The sequence below is a fragment of the Thyridium curvatum genome, assembly GCF_004353045.1.
Source record: "Thyridium curvatum strain D216 chromosome Unknown NODE_38_length_371496_cov_78.080427, whole genome shotgun sequence".
In the NCBI taxonomy this organism is placed as follows: domain Eukaryota; kingdom Fungi; phylum Ascomycota; class Sordariomycetes; order Thyridiales; family Thyridiaceae; genus Thyridium; species Thyridium curvatum.
In genome coordinates, this window is record NW_022156793.1 from 351,394 (window position 1) to 371,496 (window position 20,103).

General features: G+C 59.2%; 9 protein-coding genes across 9 annotated transcripts; 4 read left to right on the top strand and 5 right to left on the bottom strand.

Annotated features, from left to right (window-relative positions):
- Positions 1-109: 109 nt before the first annotated feature.
- On the bottom strand, positions 110-2,069 carry E0L32_006659 (uncharacterized protein; the record flags this gene model as incomplete). The annotated part of the gene is made up of 3 exons (XM_031141316.1): positions 110-1,242; positions 1,313-1,485; positions 1,543-2,069. The coding sequence occupies 3 exons, from the start codon at positions 2,067-2,069 to the stop codon at positions 110-112; spliced, it is 1,833 nt and encodes a 610-aa protein (XP_030994725.1).
- A 1,081-nt stretch (positions 2,070-3,150) lies between these two features.
- On the bottom strand, positions 3,151-3,642 carry E0L32_006660 (uncharacterized protein; the record flags this gene model as incomplete). The annotated part of the gene is made up of 1 exon (XM_031141317.1): positions 3,151-3,642. The coding sequence occupies one exon, from the start codon at positions 3,640-3,642 to the stop codon at positions 3,151-3,153; it is 492 nt and encodes a 163-aa protein (XP_030994726.1).
- A 712-nt stretch (positions 3,643-4,354) lies between these two features.
- Positions 4,355-5,098, bottom strand: E0L32_006661 (uncharacterized protein; the record flags this gene model as incomplete). The annotated part of the gene is made up of 1 exon (XM_031141318.1): positions 4,355-5,098. The coding sequence occupies one exon, from the start codon at positions 5,096-5,098 to the stop codon at positions 4,355-4,357; it is 744 nt and encodes a 247-aa protein (XP_030994727.1).
- A 798-nt stretch (positions 5,099-5,896) lies between these two features.
- Positions 5,897-7,110, top strand: E0L32_006662 (uncharacterized protein; the record flags this gene model as incomplete). The annotated part of the gene is made up of 2 exons (XM_031141319.1): positions 5,897-6,314; positions 6,662-7,110. The coding sequence occupies 2 exons, from the start codon at positions 5,897-5,899 to the stop codon at positions 7,108-7,110; spliced, it is 867 nt and encodes a 288-aa protein (XP_030994728.1).
- A 288-nt stretch (positions 7,111-7,398) lies between these two features.
- On the bottom strand, positions 7,399-10,352 carry E0L32_006663 (uncharacterized protein; the record flags this gene model as incomplete). The annotated part of the gene is made up of 4 exons (XM_031141320.1): positions 7,399-8,958; positions 9,075-9,155; positions 9,221-9,543; positions 9,608-10,352. The coding sequence occupies 4 exons, from the start codon at positions 10,350-10,352 to the stop codon at positions 7,399-7,401; spliced, it is 2,709 nt and encodes a 902-aa protein (XP_030994729.1).
- Positions 10,353-11,109: 757 nt separating this feature from the next.
- Positions 11,110-12,121, bottom strand: E0L32_006664 (uncharacterized protein; the record flags this gene model as incomplete). Its single annotated transcript, XM_031141321.1, has 2 exons — positions 11,110-11,405; positions 11,515-12,121. The coding sequence occupies 2 exons, from the start codon at positions 12,119-12,121 to the stop codon at positions 11,110-11,112; spliced, it is 903 nt and encodes a 300-aa protein (XP_030994730.1).
- A 1,539-nt stretch (positions 12,122-13,660) lies between these two features.
- On the top strand, positions 13,661-14,341 carry E0L32_006665 (uncharacterized protein; the record flags this gene model as incomplete). The annotated part of the gene is made up of 1 exon (XM_031141322.1): positions 13,661-14,341. One exon carries the CDS (start codon positions 13,661-13,663, stop codon positions 14,339-14,341), a length of 681 nt encoding a protein of 226 aa, XP_030994731.1.
- Positions 14,342-14,744: 403 nt separating this feature from the next.
- On the top strand, positions 14,745-18,067 carry E0L32_006666 (uncharacterized protein; the record flags this gene model as incomplete). The annotated part of the gene is made up of 2 exons (XM_031141324.1): positions 14,745-15,419; positions 15,491-18,067. 2 exons carry the CDS (start codon positions 14,745-14,747, stop codon positions 18,065-18,067), a joined length of 3,252 nt encoding a protein of 1,083 aa, XP_030994732.1.
- A 680-nt stretch (positions 18,068-18,747) lies between these two features.
- On the top strand, positions 18,748-19,953 carry E0L32_006667 (uncharacterized protein; the record flags this gene model as incomplete). The annotated part of the gene is made up of 1 exon (XM_031141325.1): positions 18,748-19,953. One exon carries the CDS (start codon positions 18,748-18,750, stop codon positions 19,951-19,953), a length of 1,206 nt encoding a protein of 401 aa, XP_030994733.1.
- Between the last annotated feature and the right edge of the window lie 150 nt (positions 19,954-20,103).

Genomic DNA, 20,103 nt, shown 5'->3' on the forward strand with positions numbered 1-20,103 from the left:
GCATGCATAACCAGCGAAGCAATATCAAATCGAGTACAAATCGTCATCATTGGTTGTATACAGACTTTGACATACCAAGCCATCTCTAGCCTGTGTAGCATCAGGTGCCTTAGGACTCCTGCATAAGCCCTATAAGTTTCCCTTCCCTTATATCCAAACGCATACGTCGGTCTCCTATCGTCTTCTTAATCCCACCGGGCCTGTCAGTGCCCTGCCTGGCCAGCGGTACCAAGTCATCTTCCAGCTTGGTGCAGAGTGGAACGAGAGGGTCAGCCTTCCAGACCCTGACGTTCAGCCGGTACGTGTGCAGCATCTCATAAATGAGATAAAGAAGCGACAAACTGACAAGCGTCGCCGGAAAAGCAATCCAGCCCCAGGTGATTCCGATGATCACTTGGCCCACGTAAGCAGTACCCCGGTACCGAGCTTCACTGCCACCACCTGTCGTGTTCATTCGGATCTCGTTCGTCATACTCCGCGCGACTCGCTCGATCCACGGATTCACGTTGTCAATGTTCCTCCAAAGGCCATCGGCATAGTCTGTGAATGCCTCCTTGTATTCAAGACCCCCGTCAGCAGAAGCGTTGCCGACAAACGTCTTTTCTGCGTAGTGCCTCATGGCAATCATTTGTGCATTTGTAACAGCATACTCGTCTGATGACGACACGTTCATGTCGGCCGGGATGTCGATAAAGGGGATTTTGCCACCGGCAGTTCCCGGGAAGTCCACTCTCGCCTTCGCCCAGGTCTTCAATACCGTGTCTTTCAGCACGCCTTGTTCCACGCTGACGTTGTGCGTTTGGAGGCAGTACCAGAGTGCACAGTCGGTGGCCCTTGCGTCGTCCAAGCCGGACGTGAGACTCTTGCTGTCTGGGAGCCCCAGGCCGCCGAAGTTGGCGATCAGAACTGGTGAGCGTGCGGAGACTTGCTGGTCGGCCAGCGATTCAAACACGCGTCCAGAGCCGTTTCCCATGGTGAAGATCTGCATGTAGTCGAGCATGCGGGAAGAGCAGAAGGCCCGCGGGATTTCCAGATTGCCTACTTTGAGGCTGCAATGATAATCCGTGGTAGACCGATTATACACAATATCGTCGGTAACATCGACGCAGGCCCCGCAGACTCCGACGGTGGGTATGATTGGCCAGGTGCAGTTCCCCGAAGGGCACGTAGCTGGAGGATGGCCAATGCTGTTGGACATGAAACCTTCGTAAATGCCAAGTCGGGTTGCAGAGGAAGGCGACCCTTAGGCGCTGAGTTAGCCCAGCAATCTAACGAGACATGGGAGATATGCAAGTATTGTCTCTAGACTTACATCCGTTGCCGTACCCTACTGCTGTACTGAAGAATTGAGTTCGAGGAACGTCGCCTATTGGGCTGTCAGGGCCTCCTGGCACTAGCTCAATCCTGAGGGAGATCAGCTGTTGCAAGAAAGTCTCAAAGCCTAAGGCTAAGACGGTGATTAAAGCGCCGAGATAGGCGATGTGCCTTGATGGGGTCAGTCATCTAGTTGGCGAGGCTCGTACAGCAGAGCGATAGACTCACAATGGCCAGTGCTTGAGAACCATCCGCAGACTCCCCGATGTACCTCTCGAAGCCTCGTCCAGAGTTGCAAAATCTTCGAGCTTGGTGCTGGAGCGGGACATTCGGTTCCACTTCGACTGGCTGATCGCCGCCGCAACCGCGGTCATGAAGGAGCCCTTGCATATAGTCGTGAGAATGGCCATCAGACCGTTGATAGTGAGTATGCCGATGGGCCACGAATCTTGAGGCTTGCCATCGTACGCTCTCAACACAGCCGCCATGGCCACTAGGGTAGCCACTCCGAGGAGAGCAGCGAGGATCTCCCACAACCACCATCGCAGGTATGGGACGTCAGGCTGCGTTACGTGGCCTCCGTCGTAATTCTCATGTTTGCCTGAAGCCTCATTTGTCCCGGATGTGTCGTCCCAGGTCGGTATCGAAACAGCCAACGGTAACAGCACGGACGATGGTTTCTCTTCGAACCTGGGCGTATCTCGTATTTGGTAAGTGTAGATCGGCTCGTCTTCTGAACTCTGATGATGGTACATGGTTAGACCGTCCACAGAGCTCACTGAGATCTTGTCTCTCCACTGGCTTCGCTAAAGATGAACAAAGGAAGATCGCAAGACTCTCGCGAGAGACGCGATTAATGAAGGATCGGGCACATCGGATGCTGTCAGCACAAAATGGGTATCCACACAGAGCCCCAACTGAACAAACAACAAGGGCATGGCTGACAACCCCACGCAGATGTGGATGTCTTTATTTTAGAATTGACATGCATGCCTACCTGCAATCGATCCCAGTCTAGGAAACAGTCTGGCCAAAGACCCGTCTGACATGCAGCGAGCCGAACCTGTTCAGGCACGGATGAGCCCGGGCCTAATGCCTATCCCTATTTGCCTTTGATCCTTTAACCCCTTTAGGTTGTGGCAATTCTCGAGACCAGAGGCGCAGCCGCTACCAAGATTGACAGGGACTTGGCAAATGCAGGGGGTCCAAAACACAGCCCTATTCTCTCGAAGATTACTTCCTGGTCAGTGTGATGCTCGGCGATAACTGAGAACTGTTGCGGCATTGCACTCCACTATCTCCTTGTCATCAACTGGTCACGTCAAGATGAGTGGGACAAGAGCTTCTCAAACTCCCACAAGTTAGTTAGATAAGCAAAAGAAAGACGATTGTTTGGAGCTCTTTTCGACCATTTCCGCTCTTTCCTACTATTCATTCAATACATGGTCAAACTTCATCTTTGGTCCGTCCAGCCCATAATTCAAACCGGTGGTATGGACTTACCCATGCTGAAGAACACCCGGCTCTAGAGCTGCACATGAACGTGCAATATAAAGTCACGATCTCATATCCCCTCAAAACACAAAAAGCAAGAAGAGATTCAGCCGTCTTTCTCAGGTTAGAAGCGATCCGGTTCAGTGTTAATTGGACGCGTATTCATCTATCGGCCATCACCCAAGCTACTGCATGCCATAACCGATGGCACTGGGTAGCCTGTCCAGCTTCTAGTATGCTTTCGATAGCCATACTGCACTTTTATAGACGAATAGCACCGCCTGCGCGCCTATAGCCTATGAAACGCCTATTCCTTAGTCCTTTCCCCCTCCTTAACTACCTTTAGGTCTTAACATCTTGTTGGGCACCTCGTCGAAGTCGGCTAGGCCAACCCACACGCACGAGCGTCTGATCTGGCCCATTGAGAGAGAACTCATACATGCCCCAAGGTTTATCGCTGACCCCTTCCCGCTCGAGGATATCGCTCGCGAATTCGGTGGCCAGGGCATCAACGTCCTCACGATGTAGATACAACCCGAATGGGTTACGGCCCGGTACCAGCCAGCCCTCGGCCGCAGGGCTAAGGTGGATGTGTCCCCCGTATCCGTCACTCAACATGCGGTACTCGTCCCAGCTGCTATCGTTGAGCGTGAAGCCGAGACGCTCGAAGAAGCGCTGGGCTGCGTCGAGATCATTGCATGGCAGGATCGCGGTCATTTTCTGTTGCATCGGTGCATGGACTGCGTCCTTGGTGGTATTGGGCGGGCTGGGGTCGGCAAGCAAGGAGTGAGAAGCGGCCTGAGCGGGTTTGGGCGATGAAGAGAGGCCGGTCATCTTTACGTAGTATATGGAAGCCACGTGCGAAAGCACAGTAAGGGTCAAAAGAAGATGTTTGATCTTGGAGATATCGAATAAGAAGGGTTTGTGATGGTTGCACGAGGTAGTCGTGTGTCGGACAAACGTTGGAAAGTGACGTGGATGTTGCTTCGCTGCGGCCGGGATACAACGTCCAGAAATCAAGGCAGATTGGCGAGGGAGAAAAAGGGGGAGAACAACATCTGGCACGATCCTGACACAAACACGCCTTGATATCGGGAAGCCGACCGGGAGAGAATTGCACCGGCGGGGCATAAGCAACTGTCGTGATGCAAGGCGGTTTTGGGGCCGGGCCCGGCCACCGGCATCGTCCACTACTCGAGACGCGGGCTTATTTGAGGCTACTACGCCGCCCACGAGAAAACCAGGTAGAAATAGGAATGGTCAGCAAACAAGCTTTAGGCACTGGCGCCAAATAGGGGCATCTATGCGCTATATTGAGAGCTGATCTGCACCTGAAGGGCAACGCCGTTTTCAGCCCCGATGCCTCGAATCCCTCATATCCCTCATCACTGTTCATGACCGGTGTCCGAACCCGATCAACTTTGACAATCTGAACAAGTGTCTCGGGTTGAATAGCGCAGGCAGTCTTCTTGCACCTAAAAGCACGCGCATAGCCTGACAGTATTTATTCCTAGGAGGATGCGTCACTGGTCCATACATAATCCCATCATGGCTTCGTTGCCCTGAGAACTTGACACGGAAGCAGTCCAAACTGCATCCGCATCCCCACCTGCTGGACTTCCACCGCTTCCCACCCGTGCTCTCGAGCCAGCTTTTCGTGCGCCTTGACGTATCCCTGCAGATCTATTATCACGACCGTGGCCCCCGGTAGGCAGACTCGCATGATTTCCTTCATTGCATTGGCCCTTCCAACACCATCTACGTTGTGAATAGCCAGGCTGGAGGTGACGAGAGAGAACGTGTTGTCGGCGAAGGGAAGTCTCTCGGTGAAGCTGGCGGTATGGAGAACAGTCTGGTCGACAACCCCCATAGCGGCGGCATTCTTGTATGTAGCAAGCGGTGAATTGCCAGACTGATCGCCGGTGTTGAATATATCAATGCCGTAAGCTTGTTCAACGCTCACCCCGGGTGCTGTTGATGACTCTGTGATCTTCTTTTTCCGCTGAGCAACCTTGAGTAGAACCATTCCTCGACCGCAGCCCACATCGAGAGTCGGCTGCTTGAAGAGGTCGTCTGGAAGGGCATCAAGTATCTCTGCCCATACTTGATGCTTGCCTTTCAAAGTCGCATAGAGGTAGAGAGGCGCCAAGATGTTGGAGGCTAGCAGACCCAGGGGCGAGTCGATGCCAAAATTTGGTGATGCTGGAATCGGTTCTTGATCCTTTGAGAGTGCGTAGGATTTGATATGATCCTCCGGCGGTGATGTGTCGGCAGTATTGTCGTAAATCATGATTGCGGAAGTAGACAGTCTGTGATGGACGAAAGACAGCGGTGACCTAAATATCATGACAACACCTGCATGAGGATGATGCTCCTATATATAGCGGCCTATAGCGCCCAAATCCCAAGTATTCTAGGCTCATCATAGCTTAGCATGGAACGGGGGTCTAGCGTTGGGTCAAAATCCGTCTCCGTTGGAATGCTCCGGATGATGTTAACCAATTAGCAGTGTTGCTGCATTCTTGATGGCGCCTCTCCTTGTCGAGTCAGTACGTACGTAGGTTCACGCCATGTGCAACTCGCAAGAGGCACAAGATCAGAGTGACAGCAGATGTTCAACAATTGAGCATTTCGCTAATGTAAAATAAAGACCAAGCAAAGTGTGCCTTTTAGCGACTGGTATGCAGTCAATGTATCGTTGTCTACGATTCGTGTCTGAGCATTTGTCTTCACAGCTTCCCCGCAACGGCTCACCATATTGAGGTACCCGTTGGATTGGTTTCTGGTTGGCCTCCCGCATGAGTGCACATATCTCGAGCGCAGCAAAAAGCAAAGAGCAGGGCTTGCACAAATGAGAGGACAAGATGCCAGTATCAAGTGCATGCATGCTGCCCCATGAATGTTCTCTCAACAAACTCTGTTGGATGCCATGTCTTCTTCCCGTCCAGGAGGTTGGCTTCAATATGCAGACTTTATAAGGAGATAGCGTAACAAGCAACACCATTTTTCTATCCATCTTTCCTTCTCATTCTCTCCATTTTCTATGATAGCAGGCCCAGTCTGTCGATGACAGTGCATCTCCAGCAAAATGACCAAAGAATCCTTCATGTTCCCTTCCCTCCACGGCTCAGTCCTTGCAGCTGTCTCTTTGGACCCGATTCCAGAGCCGGCATTCCATCCCATCAATACTGACGCTGGTACCACCAAGACCTGGTCGACCAACGTCTTGGCCCAATTCAGATGCCACCGCAAGGGCTGCGGCAACACCTGGACGAGCGGCATCGTCAGCACCCTGATACGGGCCTACCCTGGGGACCGCTACAACGCCGTCGTTTTCAACCAGCGTTGCCGCCGCTGCAAGAGTCTCGGCACGATGACCCTTGACGAAGAGTGCTATATCGAACGGATCGCCACCCGGCTCAAGGCCTGGGGCGGCATCCGCACGGAGTTTACGACGCGTAACGATAAGAAGACGCCACCGCACGAGTCGGACCTCTGCGAGGGATGTAAGCGTGGATACTGCCGAAAGGCCACACGACGAACGGGCATATTTTATCTGTGAGGGATGACTCGGATCGGGCAGGTGGGCATATCGTTTCAGGGCTATAATGAGTGCGGTGCAATGTAGACGAGGTAGTCATCAAGCTTCAGTACGTCTCGAGGGGATGGATTTGATAAGTGAAATGTGAGGAGATCAATGGTAATTCAGAATGAATATCAGACGTTTCATGCTGCATGCTGTTGACTGATAAGACGCGGTGCTGGAGCCGTAATCCTAAAACCAGGCAACCCAGACACACCCTCTGCCGCAACTGCTCTCCATCTCTGTCGTCCATGCCGACCTCAGATCCAGCCCATAAACCCGGCCGCGAACCCCAGAAGCACCGGCACAAAAGGCCATTCTCTCCACCCGCCCGTCTGGATCCCCAGCCCGCGGACGAGCACCCCGTCCGTGGCGGCGATGAACGCCAGGCCCGCGAGGCCCTCCGCCACGCGCCGCCCGCTGCCCGACAGCCAGCCGCTGACCAGCGACGCCGTGATGACGAGATTGCGGATGCCGATCACGCGGACAAGCATGAGCGCCGTCTTCCTGTCTTGCGCATCCGCGGGGACCCGGAAGCCGAGGCCGCGTATGGAAGGCTCGGGGCGGAAGACGGGGTTGACGGAGGAGAGGAAGACGGGCAGGACGCCGACGACGAGGGCGCCGCGGTAGAGGAAGGTGTCGCGCGTGAGGGGCATGGCTGTACTGTCTGCGAGGGCAGTTGTTATGTGAGATGGCGGGCGGAGTGGCTAATGAGGTAGGTTTGTGATTGATAAACACTCTTTGAGGTTGAGTATCCAGTGTTTAATAAAGAGACGAAACAGCCCTGCTGACCTCACATGACTGCCATGATTGCCAAAGGATCAAATCATCCCTGTCCTGTCTGTAACGTCCAAGATCGCTGATACTCATTCCAAAAAAGACAATACAGGCTAATCCGCACAAATGGCATTGATACGTACATTACACAGCCATCAAATCAAGCTCCTGGGCCCTGCCCTAAGGAAATCCGTTCACCTGACATCCAGATCCGACACGCTTCAACTTTCTCAGGCCGTGGCCCCAGCCCCAAACGCCTGCTGCAGACACTCGTAGAAGCCGAGGTCGGTCGTCTCCACGGCCGCCGCGGCGCTCAGCACGTCGTGGCGGCGCGAGCGGCACAGCGCCTGCAGGGCCTTGGGGAAGTCGGCCTCGGAGGGGACCTGGCCCCGCGACAGCGACAGGTCGACCGTCAGCGCGATGCGCACGTACGACTGCGGCTTGCCGACCAGCAGGTCCACCCACGCGTTGCCGGAGCGGTGGTGCGTCCCGACCGCGCTGCTGTTGCTGTTGCTGCTGCCCGCCGCCGCCGCCGGCTCGTGCGCCTCCGTCATGGGCCCGCCCGTGCTGGCCAGCAGGCTCTCCCACGAGCTCTCGGAGAAGGAGGGCGAGGTCGAGGACGAGCACGACGACGACTGGTGGTGCGACGACGACAGCATCTCGTTGAGCTTGACGTGGTTGACCGTCCGCTCGATGCACTGCAGCACGCTGTCGGTGCTCTCGTAGAGCTGGCGGAAGCCGCGCATGACGTTGGCGTAGACGCGCAGGTCGCGCCGCGCGTCGCCGCCGCGCCGGCCGCTGCTGCTCTCGGACTCGAGCAGCTTCGAGTCGAGGATGTGCCAGATGAAGGGGAAGGCCGAGAAGGCGACGAAGGTGTTGGTCAGGAACTTGACGAGGCCCATGCTCTCGAGCTCCATGAAGCCGTCGGTGATGCCGCGCAGGGACCGGTCCATCTCGGCCTGCACCTGCAGGCGCCGCTGCTCCTCGTTGCCGCCGCCGGCGTCGTCGTCGCCATCGTGCGCGGCGGCGTCGTCGGCGATGGAGATGAAGATGAGCTTGTTGCAGAGCGCGGCCTTGGCCGTGAAGTGGTAGATGTACATCATGTTGGTGAAGAGGGTCAGCGACTCGTGCTGGTGGTGCGCGCCGCCGCCGATGCCGCCGACGCCGCCGCCGGGGCCGCCGAACAGGTTGCTGTGCCGCGGCACCTGGAACTTGGCGAGCGTCTTGCCGTGCCAGCGGTCGAGGCGCGCGAGGCAGTCCATGGCGACGCGCCGGCTGCGCGACGGGTTGTCCAGCGCGGCGCCCGCCCGCGTCGGGTACAGTATGGCCAGGGCGTCGTTGAGCACGGGGCACAGCTCGGAGAAGGAGACGGCGACCTGCACGAGGATCTGCTTGGTGGCCGGGCCGTAGACGAGCGAGCCGCGCACCTCGTCGGCGAAGTCGCGCTCGGCGAAGCCGGGCAGGTCGGCGTCGACGTCGGCGGCGCCGATGTGCAGGGGGCGGCGCAGGCCGAGGGACATGATGCGGTCGCGCATGATGCAGCACCACCAGAGGCGCTTGAGGATGGTGGCGGTGCGCTGGGCCTGGGCGTTGCCGGCCGGGGTGCCGTCGCCGGTGCTGCTGGCGAAGGTGTCGAAGGTGTCGGCGCGGGCGCTGCGGGCGAAGTGCACGGCGGTGCTGAGCCAGTAGGTGCTGATGGAGGCGTTGGTGGTCGGGGCGTGGTAGGTGAGCATGAGGGCGCCCTGGGCGCTGATGATGTCGTCTCGGTAGGGGTCGGTGTCGAAGAGGGCCTATGTGTGTGCGCACGGTCAGAAGTGCTGTCCCTGAGTGAAGAAGTGTGGTCTCATAGATAGATAGATAGATAGAGAGAGAGAGAGAGAGGCGCCTCGCTTGCCAGAAAACTCACCTTGGCTTTTGAGTAAAAGTTGTTGCGGGCTTGCTTCACCGTCGCGAAGCCGAGTGTCCTCAGTGTCTGTAATTGAACATACTGTCATGTCATGCATTCATTAGTCTTAGGCCATACATAGTCTTCCATCCACATGTGCTACTCACCGGACTGGCAGTGAACAGCATCGCCTGCATCAGGAACAGCGGTATCCGAGCACCACCGGGCGTCCTGGCCGAGTAGGCCGTCCAAAAGTCGCGCTCGTTGAGGAGCGGGAAGATGGGGTGGATGTGGAGGAAGTACTGCTGCATGAACTCATCCAGGATAGTACGCGTAGGGATATGAAAGCACCCCTTCTGCTCGAGAAATGTGGCATCCTCAGGCGGTAGGCGGTAGAGAGCATCGGCCTCGATGAAGGGGAAGCACGAGAAGAGCATGAAGGCGCCCGGCCGGGCAGTCAGGGCGGACTGGAAGGGCGGAGCGAAGATATCTATGATATGCCGGGTCAGGATATCAACCAGTCAGGTAGTTGTTAGGCAGTAACAGGAACTCACCACTGCTCTGCTCCTTCTCGAGGCTAAAGTTGGAGAACTGAAAGTCGTTGTCCGGTCTGTCCTCGAGCCTCCCGTCTAATGAATTCAGGGAGTCATCCGTCAGCGAGGTCAAAAAGTCCTCTGTCTCGCCGACGCCTCCGGTGGCTCCGGTGCCGCCAAGCTGCAGATCCGGCCCTAGGAAGAATGACGGCTCCGAGGCCGTGATCTCGGCCCGGAACGAGTTATCGATGCCAATGGACGGCTGAGTATGCTGCTGCTGCTGCTGCTGCTGCAGGACCTGCCCGCCGTCAGCGACGAGGTCGTTGATCAGCGAGAAGGCGTCGCTGATGGGCATCTGCTGCTGGAGGTGGTGCGTCTGCTGCGGCGGCGGCGGCTGCAGTTGGTGCCGTTGCGGCGGCGGCAGCATGGGCGCGAGGCTCTTCTGCTGGGCGACGGCGGCCTCGGCGGCCATGGCGGCGGCGAGGTGCCACTTGCGGGTGCGGGGCTTGACGACGCACTCGACCTCGTCGAGGCGGCAGTTGGTGCAGGGGGCGCCGTGCAGGGCGACGTTGCACCTGACCTTGCGGGCCCGGCAGGAGAGGCAGGCCCGGGCGGAGCGTTTCTTGTTCGGCGCAGCCGCCGACGCCGACGCCGACGCTGCGCCTTTGCCGCCGAGGGCGGCATCGTCCTTGGCCGGGCCGTCGCGGCCGCCAGCTGGGCCCGGGGATGAGGCCCGGTCGGAGCCGGGGCTGTCGACGTGAGCCATGCGGAATTGGATCCCGGAAGGATCGGCAGTTGTGTATATCGAGCTAGTTCCAGATGCTCGCCAAGCAGAGGAGAGCAATTGCGGAGAGCTGTCTGTGCTTCATTCACGCTGGGGCGAGGGAGAGGCGAAGAAAAGAGGAAAACGTTAGCATGATCTCAGCCCTACCCGGCTGAGGTTCCTTTGAGTGCTTTCTGGCTGGCGTGCTTCGGCTTCTCTGGGGTAGCACGACAGTTGGTGATATACTAAGCAAGGGTTTTCTCTTGGTAATTGGCGTACGACGGGGAGTCGACTCCGTTCATCGGGAACGGTCCGGGTATGGTGTTCGCCTTTGCTTGGCGTGTCTTCGAGTCGGTCCCCTTTCCAATTTTCCCCCCAATGACTGGGATGGATCTCGAATGCTTTGGCCTGGGCGAATCAGAGCGTCATGCCAGCCCATCCGACTGCGGCAATTGTCGGCAGCGCACGGCCAATCTCGGCGCCTTTTGTGGTAATTCAGCCCCAACACGCCCAACAAGTCCAGGTAAACTAGGTAGGTAGGCACATCTTTTAGGCGTTGAAATACGCCGGATGGTGCTTCGGAGGGAATGTCCGAAGATTCGGTCCTTTAGATGTCCGTTCAATCGATCGCGGGTTTGCTGGAGGTCACATCCGAGGAGGATGTGTTTCACTGTGAGAGATGCTGCTTCGACCTCGCTCCAGAAGCCCGAGGTAGCTAGTTGTGCATATTGCTACATCACTTATGATACAGAATTTGCTTTCACAGCTCGTCTTTGGCGGCAGAGACGGATTCCTTGGCGTCTTTCGTCTTGCCATCATCACCATCCTTTGCCGCGTTCTTCTTCTGCTCCTCTTTCGCGTCCTTTGCGTCCTTCTCCAGCTCCTCGACCAGGTCGACTCGTTTCCCCTCCTTGGCCTTGAGCACCTGGGCCTTGATCTTGATCCTGATTTCCCGCCTATCATGTCGCCTGTCGGGAGGCGTGTGCTGGATGGGCCAGGCCACGACGGCGCCGTCCTCGGCCACCGGCTTGTACCTGCTTAGGTCCTTGAGCGCGGCTAGGTACCACAACCAGCATGTTAGCTCCAAGAAGCATTTCCGATCATTCCCATCATTCGGGGGGCCAGAGCGTAGTTATGCGCGGAGTAGAAAGCAAGAAAAACTGACCTTGGCACTTGGACTCGTCCGCCACCCAGAGCGGCAGCACCTCGTACAGCGCCCCGGCCGCGAAAACCATGACCTTGTCGCCCCAGTCCTCCATGCCGTCGCTCTTCTTCTCCTGGCCCTCGGGCGGCTCGGGCTCCGAGTCGGGCGTGTCGCGGTCGTAGACGCCGAACAGGCCCCTCTGGCGGCCCTCGTCGCTGTCGATCCACTCGCGCACGGCGGGCGGCACGTCGGCGTAGTCCATGACCAGGACGGTGCGCAGGGAGCCGTGCGCGTCGCGGCCCTCCCAGGAGCCCGGGAAGGGCCGGCCGCCGAAGAGGTCCTTGAGCAGGTTGGCCCAGGGCTTGAACCCCTGCGGCGGCGGGGTCATGTGGTCGCGCAGCGTGTGCTCGCGCGCGTAGTAGGTGCCCACGACCTCGCAGGCGGCCTCGTAGCCGGCGGGCGCGGAGAACTCGTCGCCGCCGTGGCCGACGAAGGGGTTCTTCCACCTGAAGCCCTCGGCGGTGGTGACGGGGACCTGGGGCTCGTCGCCGCCGCGGAGCTGGACGGCGCCGGCGCCGGCGGCGAGGAGGAGGCAGCCGAGCAGCGCGGCGGCGGGTGTCGCTTTCATGGCTTTGCGGTGGATCAGCGACAATCGTGTTCTGTTCTTGTTTTATGTTTATTTTTAAAAGCAGCTCTTGTCTCTCGGGATCCCGATTTGACGCCGCGAGGGCGTGTTTATTAAATTGAGGCCCCGAGAAGTTGCATTGTTGGCCTCTTCTGGTGCATGAAACTCGGGGGTGCAGATTGCGGCGGCTTGCTTCCGTGTTTACATGCGGGATGGTGGGATTTAGCCATTGCCCGGTAAGGGGATCGATCTTCCTCGCGGGTTGAAGAGGGGCCTGTTGAACCTGAGATGCAGCGATGCACACTCAGAAACTCGAGGGCAGGATGTCCGTTGTGATGACTGCTTTTGTAGGGAGTCCATCTCATCAGTCAACAGCTTGGGATACTTGTTAGATCTGGCATGTGTGCATGTGGTCTTGGCCTGCCTCGAGATGGCGGCGACGACAACATTTGGCATCAGGCACGGATCAACACGTTTAGTACTTTGAGGCCATCTGGCAGGAGACAAGCAGGAAGTTGAACCTTCATGCTATCCTCGGACGCTCTGTTGTTTCTGGTGATGTCATGCAACGTCGGGAATGCGGCTCACTCGAACAGCACCTGCACCCACCATCAGCAGGACATCTGACGGTATGCCGCCTCGGATCGCGGCTATCGTGGTGATTTATCAGATCTGCCATTGCTTTGCCCACAGCACTACCTACTATCAGGCTGCTCAATATGATATAGGCCTACCAGTTGACACATGTCAGTCGCGGGATTGGGGGCTGTCTTGGTGTGATTTGCCCTCCCTCGGAGTCTTCTCTCCACAATGGCATTCTTCTCTAGATCAAATCGGAGAGGAGACAAGGAGACAAGGAGACAAGGAATGGGTGTGCCCAATGTGGACCCCCGCCTCGATCGATGTCGCGTGCAGGAGAATCTAGGGTCTTCTGTCCATTCCTCGCCCCCCTCGGAGGCTCTGTTTCAGGGCCACTCCCATCCGGAGAGCAGATGGGAAGGAGGATAAGCCAAGTTGCCTGTGGGTGATGCCAGATGGATTGGAGGCGTTTTGCGTGTACAGTACAAGCACAGACCTCCCTGCGACCCTGGCCTGGCGTTTTCTCTGGGTTGTTCCGCGCGATGGATGATGGGTGGACGGCGGATGGGATCGTGGATCTTCCCGAGCGTGATGAGATTTGACCAGGCCAAATTGTGCTGCTGAAGGAAACGTGACACGCAAGAGCACAGGCTGCACAGATAAGACACGCGGGAGGAGTACTTGGCCCTCCCGGCTGATCTTGCTGGCGGCTGGTGGCGGCTGCAGGTACCTTGCCTAGGGCACCTAGCAGCTGGAAAACCAGGCTTGGAGAATCTCCATGGTGCTAGGGGGGAGGGGGGGGTTCACTCAGGCAGGACTTAAAGGGGGCCGGGGCCTTGCTAGGGTGCTCGAGGGTACTGCTCAGGGGATTGTTACTGGCTGCAGCCAGGGCTCTTGGGCAGCAGCGCGCGTGGCAGCGGTCCCGCAGTCCAATCCAGCGCCGGCTGGATCCATCTGTGGAAAATGCGCAATCTCAAATCCGGGATATTGTCATCAAATGCTGGCTGCTTCACCTGTGCTCTCTGTGCTGTGCTGTGCTGTGCTCGCTCACTCTTTTCTGCACAACCACACGCCGATCCGAGATCCATCTGCCTCCGTGCTCCCACACACCCCTCCCTCCTTCTCCCCGTCTCGTCGGACTGCCGACTGCGACTGCGATCACTCCATCGTCGACCAAAACACGACCCTTTCTTTTTCGGTGGGCTCATCTCCTTCCACGCCCCAGTGCAGAGAGATAGAGAGAGATTCACCGCTGTACAAGGTGAGTTCCTCTGCCTGCTTGCTCCCCAACCGCCTCTTCATCTGTCCGTCGACACCTCGAACGCCTCCTACGCGCAGTCCCGACCGACTGCAGCCAGCCTTGCGCCCGTCTTGAACCGGGCGACCGATGCGTCAGCTCAGCAGCTCCCAGCTCCCAGCTCCCTGCTCGACGTCGGGAGCCGCTTTCCATCGTCCATCGACCATCGTCCCCTTCACCCGGATCTGCATCCTGTGGGGAAACCCTTGACAGCTGCAGTCATTCGCGGGATTCGCCCTCCTGGCGCTGCACAAGGCACAGGATTCACCTGTTTCCCCCCTTCTGGCGCTCGCATTCTTACATCATCACAAGCACACAAGACCACAAGACAGCTGGCTGATCGTTGACCACGCTCCACGCTCCCTCATCTGAGCAGATTCTTCTAGACCATCCATTGAGATACCCCCCTTTTCTATCAGCGACTCGCTCACCGAGCATTTGCATACTGGCATACCCTGGTTTTCTGGCATTCATCATACCTGCACATCGCAAAACGCTGGGTCCGTAATACCAAACTCCGTCGACCGATCTCGAACTCGACCACGACCTCGACCTCGACCTCGACCTCGGCATAGATCTCGACAACCATCCATCTTCTTCTTCTTCGCCACCATCCTGCGGCCTATCATATCCGCATGCACACTCCGCAGAGCCTTGTCTGCACCAGCCATCGCAAGCACAGCCCTCCTCCCCAGCCCTGGTGTCCGCCGACCAGTGCTGTAACCTGAGGCGCCCACACGACCTGCCAAGATGTTTTGGAGATTTGGCGGCTACGCCAACATATCAGCCATCGACAACATCCTCGACAAGGCCGAGTTCACCCTCGAGGAGCTGCTCGACGAGAGCGACCTGATACAGGAGCTCAAACAGCACAACGGCAAGCTCCTCGACTACCTGCGCCAGCGCCAGGTCCTCGAGAAGCTGCTCGAGTATGTCGTCGCCCCCAAGCTAGAGCCGGTCGCCGTCCCCGACGACGACGAAGACGGAGATGACGAAAAGGGCAAGGGCCGCTCCCTGCCCTTTGGCCGCTCTCGCTCCTCCTCGCGCGCCACCGATGCCGGCAACGAAGAGGAGGAGGCCGAGAAGAAGCGCAACAAGTACGCCTACGTCGCCTGCGAAGTCCTGTCCTCGGACAACTGGTCCATCTGCGAGGCCCTGATGGAGCCCTCCTCCCGAGATCTGCTCCAGAAGTTCTGGACTTTCCTCGAGCGCCCGACACCCCTCGACCCTCTGCAGGCGAGCTACTTCACCAAGGTCAACGAATCCTTGTTTGACAAGAAGACGGAGGAGATGATCGACTTCCTCAAGACCATCGACGGCGCCATCCCCCACATGCTTCGTCATGTCGACTCCCCCATGGTTATGGACCTGCTACTCAAGATCATCAGTCTCGAGCGGACAGAGAGCGGACAGGGTGTTGTCGAGGTAAGTTCCAGGAGCCTCGGTTGTGCTGAGAAACCTCCATTTGGTTCAACATTCTAACTCGCCCCCCGTAGTGGCTCTATACCCAAAACCTGATGCCCTCGCTTCTGGCCTTCCTCGACCCGAAATACAGCTGGGCAACCCAGACCTCAGCTGGCGACTTTATGAAGGCCATCATCACCGTCTCCGCCAATGCCTCCCAGAACGAGCAGACCTGCATCGGCCCCAACGAGCTTACGCGACAACTCGTCTCCCGCCCCTGCGTACAACAGCTCATAAATTACATGCTTGGCGGCGGCAACGCCCTCACCGTCGGCGTTGGTATCGTCATCGAGGTCATCCGCAAGAACAACTCTGACTACGACCCGGACGTCGGCACAGAGGCCAACTCGGCTCCCTCAAGTCGCGACCCCATCTACCTCGGCACCCTGCTGCGCATGTTTGCCGACAACGTCCCCAACTTTATGGACCTGATCATGAACGCTCCCGCACAAAAGGCGCGCCTCGAGTCGACCTTTGGCGACAAGATCGAGCCGCTCGGCTTCGACCGCTTCAAGACGTGCGAGCTCATGGCCGAGCTGCTGCACTGCAGCAATATGGGCCTGCTCAACGAGGTCGGTTCCGAGGGCCTCATCGCCGCCCGCGACGCCGAGCGTCAGCGCCTGCGCGAGGAGGGCAAGCTCGAGATGCCGGGGACTGGCCGCCTCGACGAGATGCCTTCCAGCTCGGAGGAGCTGACGATGCGGATATCCCACCACTCGTCGCCCGCCGACGAGGGTCGCCGGCTCGAGGTCACTAACGTTACCGCCGTGCCGGACGACGACGGCTTCGAGGAGGTGCCCGCGCCGTCTTCCCACGGCGGGACCGGCGCCGAGGATGAGGACACGTCGCACGAGTTCGTCAAGGCCGAGGACGAACTGCCGAGCCGCGCCAACAAGCCCATGCCGCCCTCGTCATTTCTGGACAAGGACGACGAGGACGACTTTGTCGACGAGCCGCTTAGCTCACCGAGACTGAAGGTCAGCGACGACAAGGTATCCACAGCAGCAGTGCCGGAGGAGCAGCGCCAGTACGACGACCCGGAGCTGGTGGTTGCGCCGCTTTCGCCTTCGAAGCGGAAGCCCGAGGCTGCTCCTGCGGCTGATGCGGTCGTCGAGAGCACAGCCGAGACAGCGGACGGGAACCCCGAAGTTGGAGAGACAGCGGAAAAGATCGAAGAGCTCAGCTTGGAGGACGCCAGGCCTTCGCCATCCGAGGCGTCTATCGACACGGAAAGGAGCGAAAAGACGGAAGCCAAGGAGGGTGAGGCTGCAGAGCCGTCTATCACATTCACGCCCACAGTATCATCCATTGTCACGGCTGTCGAAGATGTCAAGAAGTCCGAGGAGTCTACTCTCCATCCGCAAGAAGCACCGGCTTCGTTCGAGAAAGAGCTGTCTCCTCACCCGGAGGACCTGCCTGCTCCTCTGTTCTCTTCATCCCCGGCCAAGCCTGCCGCCACCTTGGCTACACCTGCCGAACCTGCCGAGCCCATCCCTGTCCCCGCCGTTGATCCTGAGAAGGATGCTGCCGACGTGGACCAGGGCGATGTCTCTATCATCGTTGGCCACCAACCCGAGGCGCCGCCGGCACCGTCGGCGCCCGAGGACCATGTCGAGCCCGTCGTGGGCGACTACCTCAAGATGCAGTTTGTGCAGCACCGCGTGGTCCCCACCATCCTGTCCTTCTTCTTCAAGTACCCCTGGAACAACTTCCTGCACAACGTCGTCTACGACATCGTGCAGCAGGTCTTCAACGGGCCCATGGACAGGGGCTACAACCCGAGCCTCGCCGTCTCCCTGTTCGAGGCCGCCGACGTGACGAGCAAGATCATCGAGGGCCAGCTGGCCTCGGAGCAGTCCCAGGCCGCGTCCAAGACGCGCATGGGCTACATGGGCCACCTGACGCTCATCGCCGAGGAGGTGGTCAAGTTCACCGAGAGGCACCCGCCCGAGCTGCTGTCCGAGACCGTGCTGGACAAGGTGATGGCGCAGGACTGGATCAACTACGTCGAGGGCGCGCTGGCCGAGACGCGCGAGAGGGACAACGCCATCCTCGGCGGGGTGCGGCCCGAGGTCGCTATGAGCAACCGGGCTGCCGGCGGCGGAGGCGGCCTGGCGGGCGTGGGCCTCACCGGCCTGGGCTCGGCGCTGAGCCTCGGCGGCGGCGGCGGCGGCGGTGGTGGGGGGTCGAACGCGCTGGCCGAGGCGGGTCTCAACGGCGGGAGCCTGAGCGACATGCAGGGCGGCAGCGAGAGCAGCTCCGCGGGCCCGTTCTCGATCAGCGCGGGCATCTCGTCGAGCTTCCACAGCTCGAGCGACGAGGAGGACGACGACGACGTCGGGGACGACGAGGACATCAACAGCGAGGTTAGTAGAGGGTTCGATTTCTCTAGTCGGGTCCCTGTGGACATGCGGAACTGGGAGGACCTGCGCCTGGACCCTAGTGGGGATCCGGACGAGATGGAGGTCGACGAGGAGGACAGCGTGATGCTGGACGGCGTGGGATCTGGATCCGAGGACGAGGGGCCTGAGACTGGGACCGGGACCGGGGAGCAGCTGGAGCACGGAGCGAGCGATTCCGGTCACGCGGAGACGAGGAGGCCCGTGTAGGACACGTGCGCCCCGCACGACGAGGATGCCGAGGACCAGGACCAGGACGAAGCCGAGTACGAGATGGTGCCGCAGCTTTCCGACGCCGAGCTGGGGCTCTCCGGGCGGGTGTTCTCGCCCGCCGAGCAGCGGCGGTTTACTGTCTTGCGGGAGATGCTGTGGCGGTTGCACACCCGGCAAGCGCAAGGAGCTGGGCGCGGCAGTGCCGCCGGGAGTTCGAGCGACGCGAGATGACTGGAACGGCGACTGCGATCGACGGCCAATTCTGGGGGGGCGGGGGGGCACTACATGATACCCATATTCTGATTTGACTTGGGTGCTTTCGCAAGGAATAGCAAATCAATGCGGGAAGTTGCTGGTGGGCGTTTGCGATCCGGACTACGTGCGTGCGTAGTTTGGATCCCTTCCAAGCCGGTTGTCTTTGCATTGTGGCATTCCTTGTCCGAGTCTCTTTGGGTTTATGTGGGCGTCGTCGTATGTGCTAGGTCGACCTCTCGATGTCGAATTTGGTGTCGGTTTGCCTCAGTTTGGTCCGGGCCTCGCGTGAATCGTCTCCGGGATCAAGGACTCCCCTAGCCGGCCATGCTCTCCGGGACTCCCGTGCTGTCTGCCTCTACGGATTCTATCCATCGCCTCATCTGCTCCTCCAGGACTTTCGTGCTCTCAGCTAGTCTCTCCTCATGTACTCTCCTATTGTCAAATTTTCCTTTAGTCTTACTACCGGTGCTTCCAAGGCCATTCGTAGAGAAAAAGGACAAATTGCTAACTCGAGGGGGATCCCTTTCCCCGCATTGAAACAGTTCCGCAGCTACACGAACCCCCTCTCCAATGCCGACGCCTCTTCCTCCCTCAACCCGCCCTCCATCCCGCCGCCGCCGCCGCCCCCTCCGCCGCTGAACATCCCGCCCTCGCGCGCCCGCCTGCAGCTCGCGGCCCGCCTGGCCATGAACAAGCGCAACGCCGAGGAGGCGGCCGCCGCTGCCGGCGGTGCCGGTTCCTCGTCGTCGTCGTCGGGCGACAACGATGGCGGCAACGGCATGATGAGCAGCGGCCTGCAGGCCGCGGCGCCCATCTCGGAGCAGCGCCTGCGGAACCCCTTTGCCGACCACGACGACGACGAAGACGATCTCGATGATGACGAGGACGAGGACGATGTGGACGACGACATGCGCGACGAGGACGGCAGCGACGACGGCAACGAGCTGGGCGACCGGGGGCCCGGGTCCTGGCGCGCCAGGGGCTCGTGGTGGAGGGGCGTCGTGAGGAGTCGCAGGGCGGCGGCGGCGGCTGGTGGCGGCGGCGGCGGCCATAGTGGTGGCGGTGGCAGTGCCGCGGCCGAGGACGAGATCCGGCGGAGGGAGCGGTTCGGGGACGGGAGGGACAGCGACGAGAGCAGCGGGGACGAGGTGGGCGTCGACGAGGACGAGGAGTTTGGCGACTTTGCTATGCCCGAGGTCGTGACCGCGGGGCCTGGGGGGGGTTCGACGACGGCGGGGGCCGGGTTCGGGAGCGCTGGCGGGGAGGTGGTCGGAGGGGGAGGGCATGGCTCCGGGACGGTGCTGGTCAAGCCCCTTGCGCTGCACCCGCCTTCGTCGTCCGCGGCCGCCGGCGGCAGCAAGTTCCCCAGTCTCTGGCCGTTTGAGAGCCTTGGGTTCGGCGGCTCTTTGTCGTCGAAGAAGGACGACGAGGGGGAGAAGGCTGCTGGTGCCGGCGAGCAGGTGAGCAAAGACGCCGCCGGGGACAAGGAGAAGAAGGCGGAGAAAGAGGAGGAGGAGCCGCTCGAGGTGCTGTCCGAGGACGGGCAGCGCGTCAGCCGCGCCGTCGAGGCCAAGAGGCGGACCAGCATCGAGGACCCGGACGAGGACGAGGAGCAGGTTGTCGTCTGAAAGGAGAGGGTCACTCACTTGTCACTGCTGATGGCGAGTTTCTTTTTATTTTTTTTGGTTTATGATGATTGGGAAACTTGGGAACATAAAGTCATGTGAAGCATTTTTGAATATCATGAAAGAAAGAGACGGACGGACGGAGGGGGGGGG